The following is a 6,403-nucleotide window of genomic DNA, read 5'->3' on the forward strand; positions in this document are numbered from 1 at the left end:
AACTGACTTCTCCACGGTTCTGTGACCTACCTGCAAGGCTGCCTGGCACTCATCCACCAGCCCCTGCACCAGGTAGTACTTTGCTTCAGCCAACAACTCTTCTATCTCCCTGCGGCTCTCGGGGAGCGGCACAGCCCCATCGCGCAGGTAGTTCAGTATTGTCCCAAAATGTTTTCCACAGCGGTCAATCAGGATCCAGCCTAGGGACAGAAAAAGACCACAGTACAGAAGAGGCAAACATGGCAAAAGGCCTTGGCAGTGTCCTGGGACTACTGGGCCAAGCAGGTTCCTGCCAAGAGGAACTAGTTCCAGGGCCTTGCTAGAGTAGGGGAGCAGAAAGCACGGGGAATTCATTGTCTCCTCCTGCATGTCAAGTGCAGAGAATGTGGGAGTAAGGGAGGAAGATCACTTGTTTCTCATAGTTCTCCAGTTATTTCCATAGAGGAATGAACCCTTCTCATTTTCAAACTAACCAGCTCTGTTCTTCCTCTACACCTAACACATTATTATTTTCTCTCCTTCTATCTTAGGGCCCTGTTACACCTACGTGTGGCTGTTTCTTGCAGACGGCTTACTAGAGCCAAGCAGATGTGACCCTCTGAAGGCTGTTGCACCTGAACACAACACGGGGATCCGCCATGATCCACCACCTCCAGGAGATGTGCAAAAAGCTCAGCATGAGAAAAAGAGCACAGACTTGGCAACGTCACAGCAAACACTGTTTCAGTCTCTATATTCCCAAAGTGCGTTAATTTGTTAGAACGAAGTGCTATTAGCACAACGTCTTAAACTGCTGGAAGATCTGATGCAACAGCATGCGTAAGCAGAATGTCCTGGTGCTCACCAGCACCGCTATGTACTGACAATGGTCTGAAGAAGAGAAAACAGAGCTACAACTCAAATGCTTTCCAGTGCTCTGGCGATGGAAGGGGCTGCACGTCACCCCCGGTTGCACGTCTGACGCCTGAATCAGGCTGGACCCTGAGAATCATCAGGCAATGTTGAGACTGGAGTTTCCATAAATGAACAGATGGCCACTCGCACGGGCTGCGGCTCAGGAATGCAGCGAGGAAACGCTTGTGGGGAAGGACTCATATTTTGGACAAATAAGGAAAGTAGGTTAAAGCAGACTCTGTATGTTCTGCATGAATGGAATTACTAGTAAAGTCTGAACATTTGGTTCAGTTTGGAAAGCGAGCACAGCCCCTCTGTGCTGTTCTGTGGCAAACGGAGATGCTCTCCAGCAGTTTACTACAGGTGTTCACCTCCCTCCTTGCCCTGCTGTCTGCATGAAACACAACATGCGCTCACAGTTGTGATTTTACAGACTGTGATAACAAACGAGAAAGCTGGAAGCAGGAGAACTAAAGACAGAGAATCAAAGGACAAAAGACTGATCCAGGCTAATGAATACAATACACACCGGAGCAACCAGAGCACAAAAGCTCATTTGACAATGCAGGGGTATGGAAAGCAACACCTCCCATTTTAAAGAGAAGGGGGAGCACAAGACATGGTAATAACCAAGGACATCCATATTCCACAAATGCAGCTGTTGACAGTTTACTAGAGGGAGGTTCAGGGCAGAATCGGGATCCTCCAAATTTTTTGTTATCAGCTCTGCTGTGATTCCCTCCATAGGCTGTAAAAATCTGCTATAACTTTGTGTTTACAGATGGCGAAAGCAAAGCAGAATTACTCACTTTCACATGGAGGGGGGCTGAGAAAATATTTCAAGCAGCATTGCAAAATACAAGTGACGGCGGCTAAACCAGCTTTCAAAAAACCTTCTGTTTCAGCCAAACAGCCCGTGTGCAGCCAAGGCGACATGACTCACAGGAAAAGGACCCTGCTGCCACCCAGTCGCGCTGTGCACAGCCCAAGAACAGGGTTCAGCTACAGTCATTTAAAGCCATTTTTAATTGCGGTGTTACAAAAACATCCCCTGATCCTTTCACAGAGGTAGGAATATGGAATCTATGAACTGTATGTACACACATTAGACTTGTAGGAAATTAATCTTTTGTTTTACAAGAAATCTCAGGGATGGCATCCAAACACTCAAACTAAACCAAATTCCTTTTCTGACGAAGCTTTGACCGATGAAACAGCAGCCTGAGCCTGCAGACTGCTGGATGCTCAACAGCCTTGCTGGCAGCTGAAGGAAACGCAAGCATCTCGACTAACTGGTGAACAGCAGCAAGGAGGGAGGAGCAAAAAAGTACCAACTCACTGCAAAAAAGAAAATGGGAAACAGATGGATGCACCTGGAAAACTCACATCCTTCTATCTGCTCGTTACCATAAAATTTTCAAAATATGCCGATTTGCTACAGTTTGTGAACAATTTCTAAGCTGAAAATAATCATCTGCCACCCACTGCCAGAGAACTCCAGACTCTTCTCCTACGGCTCAACTCGCAGCGTGTTGTAATTGTTCAGCTTTGAGAAGGAGCTGGGGAGATGGTGCTGGGGTCAGAAAAATGTGTCTGAACAAAGAGGAGGACCCGAGTGGCACATTCCATGGACTGTTTAAAAACTTCACTCCGTCCAGTTTCTCCGCAAGTCTGGCTTCTTTTCCTAGGAAACACTTTGTTTTGTGCCAGGTTTGGGGTGTGACCAATCAGCACTATTTTGAAGAATTTCAGATAAAAAGAGTTTCCTCCAGCAGCTCTAATGCTATTGTCCCAGTTTCCAGGAGCATGTCAGGCAAGGGGAGATAAAGCAAGAAGCTCTGTGACTGGAGTGTCTCAGTTACAACACACAGGAAGTATCAAATTCCTATTAAAACACAAACTGGCTAAAGGGAACAATCCCACACAGACACTGTGAGACCCACAGCAAAATAAACCTGTGATTCTATGTCTCAAGCGTGATATTTTAATCAGATTAAACTCCAGTTACCTCAGTATCAGCAGTAATACCATCAGCTGCTCTCCAGCAAAATGTACCCACGCTTGTGCGGAGCCTCAGGAACGCAACGTGTGGGCACCCAGCCGTACCTGCCCCGAGGAAGTACTGAGACTGCGCCTGGGTGGGCTCTCTAAACTAACTTGGAATTTCCAATCCATTTCCCAACGGAAGGACTTGAGAAATCTCGAATTATCAAACGTTGTGAAACACGGAGCAGCTTTAGGGAGGGATGGGAGGATACTTCTGGAGTTGCCTGAAGTCTCCCAGTGAGGGGGGAGGTCTTCAATGAACTGGTCCACCACCTTTCCACCAGAACACCCCTCCGGGCTTCCCAAAGCGCCGCTTCTTATTTGACATGCAGCTTTTTTTTAGTTTCACCCACAGACTGGGGTTTTTATGGAACCTGCACAGACCCATGAGAAGCAGCTGAGACACCCTTTGATCTGAAGCCCACAAACCATAGCACCAGTGTTGCTGCTTTCCTTGCAAAATCCAGGGTATAACACCCAGAACAATGCAGATTTTTATTTTTCCCCAACTTAAATATAAGGACTTCTAGCTAAAACAGGAATATTCAGAATTAGGCTGTATTTTTTATATTTTTATCCTCCAAATCCACTTCCTCTTGTCTCAAGAAAGCTCACGACAAGAGCCCTACTAAATCCATCTCTTGTTCCACATGACCTCTAAATACAGACTGAAGCGCTCAAAACTCAGTGCCATTCATCTAACCACATACTACGTTTTCTATACTTTCAGCAAGTTCCAACAAAATTCTCAAATAATTAACTTGCCACAAAAAGGTGTTTTGAACCTTTAGGTTCAGCAATGCGGTAGTTGTTGTTAAAGACAAGGTAACCAAGTCCATCAACAGTTCTGGGCAAAGGTCAGCGCACAACCAGAAAGCTGTGCTTGCAATTAAACTCCGTGACACTTCCATGATGTGAGAATATAAAATTATGCTACCAGTTGCGGGAATCACGAACACATTTTAACTGTAGTATTCATTTAAATGTAAATGTTTTATGGAAACTCGGCAGAAGATAAAATCAACATCTCTGGTAAAGAAGTGAAGTATTTGAGCACTGCACCTTCAGAAAACTGTAGTTTGACATACTGCACATTCCTTCTTTCCAGACATTTAACATGGAGACCTATTTGCCAGCTCTCTCCTTTTATCGTCAGTAATGATACAGCAAACTTTCCTAAAAATTTCGCAACTGGTTTTAACAGCACTCTCACAAGAAAACAGTTTCATTTAAAAAAAATCAGCTTTCAGCTCATAACACTCCCCCAGACTTCAGAGCAAATTTTATACTTGTATTTGAGGGAAGGGAACCAGATGAAGGAACTGCCTTCTGAGCTTCAAAGTAAACACAGAAGTCCTGACTCACAGTGTCTTAATTACTCTCTCCCACATTTTCCACACGCTTAAGAGCTTTAGAGTTAGTATTTTGAAAGAAAAAGACATCCCATGCTATGTGGGCCTGACAGGAGCCTCAGGACTTCTTCCTGCCCCTTTGTTCTATTCAACTCTTACATGTGTTCTGTTCCACATCTTTTCTCAGTCATATAAGCTACAAGTTTTAACACTAATAAAATGTAGAAATATCTGGGCCTATGACTCAATGCTCCTCTCTGTTTCCAGGGTCAGCCCCTTACCTTCGCTGTCTGTCAGAACTTCCATCCTCCCACTGAACATGGCCTTGAGCATGGTGTCCTGCTTGGTCAGGGTCTGCATGGTGGTGTAGTAGAGCGCTCCGCCGATGTTCAGCTTGACGTACTTGGAGCTGGGACTCGTCCCTTTGAAGGAGGTGGTGCGAGTGGCAGCCGCCGGCACTGCTGAGCTCACCACGCTTTCTCCTGACATCTCTTCCTGCAAGCAAGTGGTTACCTGTTAGACCCTCAGCTCCACCGATGGACTCCCAACTCTGTGTTATTTCACACAGAAGTAGTCACAGATGTGCTGGGCACCATCGGCCCTGGCTCCTCTGCGCCTCTTTGTAAAGTTTTCAAATGTTTTAGACATTTAATCTCATCTTTCTGACAGTGACATAAACCAGCTAAAGAAAGTAAATCAATTCAGCCAGTGACAAATACTGGGTAAGCTGAGCAGCATTTTACACTGCGAAAGCCAGTGCCTCCCCACAAAAACTGCCTTCATTTCTTTCACAACTTTTAAAGCTTAAGCTCTTACTTCATGAATAATCTGGCATGTAACTGGGCAATTCCCAACACACGGAGCCCGAGCAGATGATTCCCGTGTGTTAAAATGCAGATTATCCACATTTGCTGGATACTTTTTTTCTTTAAAGCGCTTGTGGCTGTACAGAGGGAACACACACAAGCCTCCCACTCTCCTCCCTGCGCCCCCACAGCTCAGCCCAGCAAAACCCAACATCCAGCTCCCCAGTACCTCTGCCTGCCGTCCCCAGACACAGCAGACTCCAATCAGCTAACGAGGTCACATGTTGTAACAGCAACACATTAGCTTAGCGTTGCAAATGCTCTGAGAGCTGCTAATGATAAATCCTTAATCAAGCTACATCTCTGTTGGTCACTGTTTTGCCTCACAAGGTGACAGGAGGGGATGATTATTGTCCCATTATTGTCCTGCCATCTCAGACAGACCCAGGTCCTACAACTTCCCAAGCGCGCTGGATTACGACTGCGCTGAATGATTTTTGATCCACTGTCATCAAAAGCAGAACCATCAGACGGCGAATCTTGAACGGAACCGTAGTTACGTGTCCACGTTGTGTTTCATGAGGTGAGGAAGCGGGATGGGCAGAGATGGGCACAGGGAACCGTTCCCTGTCACAGACCCAGCCCAGGGCTCTCTGCGTGTGGAGGCCCCAACCGCAGCCCCACACACACCGTGCCCGGGCTCCCGGAGTGGGACCATTCGCCACAGCACGGCCCGGCCACCCCCAGAGCCCCCCAGCTTGCCCGCCCCAAACCGCACCAGGAAATCAGCCGGCGGGCACCCCAGATTCTGGGAGCCGGATCCCACCCCCGACCCGTGGACCTGCTCCCTCGGCGGCTGGAGCAGCCCCACACCCCCGAGGAACGAAACCACCCGCGCCGGGGGCCGGACCCCCAAATCCCGCCTCACCCCAACCCCTCAGGCCGGGGCCGGACCCCCAAATCCCGCCTCACCCCAACCCCTCAGGCCGGGGCCGGACCCCCAAATCCCGCCTCACCCCAACCCCTCAGGCCGGGGCCGGACCCCCAAATCCCGCCTCACCCCAACCCCTCAGAGCGGGACCGGGCCCCCCGCGCACCCCGGCCGCCTCACCATGAACGGCGCAGCGCGGCCCCACAGACCGAGCGAGCGGGAGCGCCGGGGCGGGGGAACTTCCGCCCCTCGCCGTCACTTCCGCCACGGCCCGGGTGCTCCGCCAAACCCTTCCGATGTCCCGCGCGGCTGCCCTGGCGGTGCCGCCTCCCGGGACCGGCCCGGCCCGACCTACCGGCAGCAGCGAGACCAGC

At 49.0% G+C, this 6,403-nt stretch overlaps 1 protein-coding gene across 3 annotated transcripts in view; it reads right to left on the bottom strand.

The window, feature by feature from the left end:
• The window catches only part of KCTD10 (potassium channel tetramerization domain containing 10), a gene marked incomplete at its 5' end in the record, with an annotated part of 13,916 nt that extends 9,135 nt beyond the window's left edge, over window positions 1-4,781 (bottom strand). For all 3 annotated transcript variants that reach the window (XM_080355517.1, XM_080355519.1, XM_080355518.1), the window contains 2 exons: window positions 31-200; window positions 4,574-4,781. In XM_080355517.1, the coding sequence (XP_080211643.1) occupies window positions 31-200; window positions 4,574-4,781 (378 nt within the window). The remainder of the gene's footprint in view (window positions 1-30; window positions 201-4,573) is intronic.
• Between the last annotated feature and the right edge of the window lie 1,622 nt (window positions 4,782-6,403).

The sequence above is a fragment of the Nesoenas mayeri genome, assembly GCF_963082525.1.
Source record: "Nesoenas mayeri genome assembly, chromosome: 17".
Classification (NCBI taxonomy): domain Eukaryota; kingdom Metazoa; phylum Chordata; class Aves; order Columbiformes; family Columbidae; genus Nesoenas; species Nesoenas mayeri.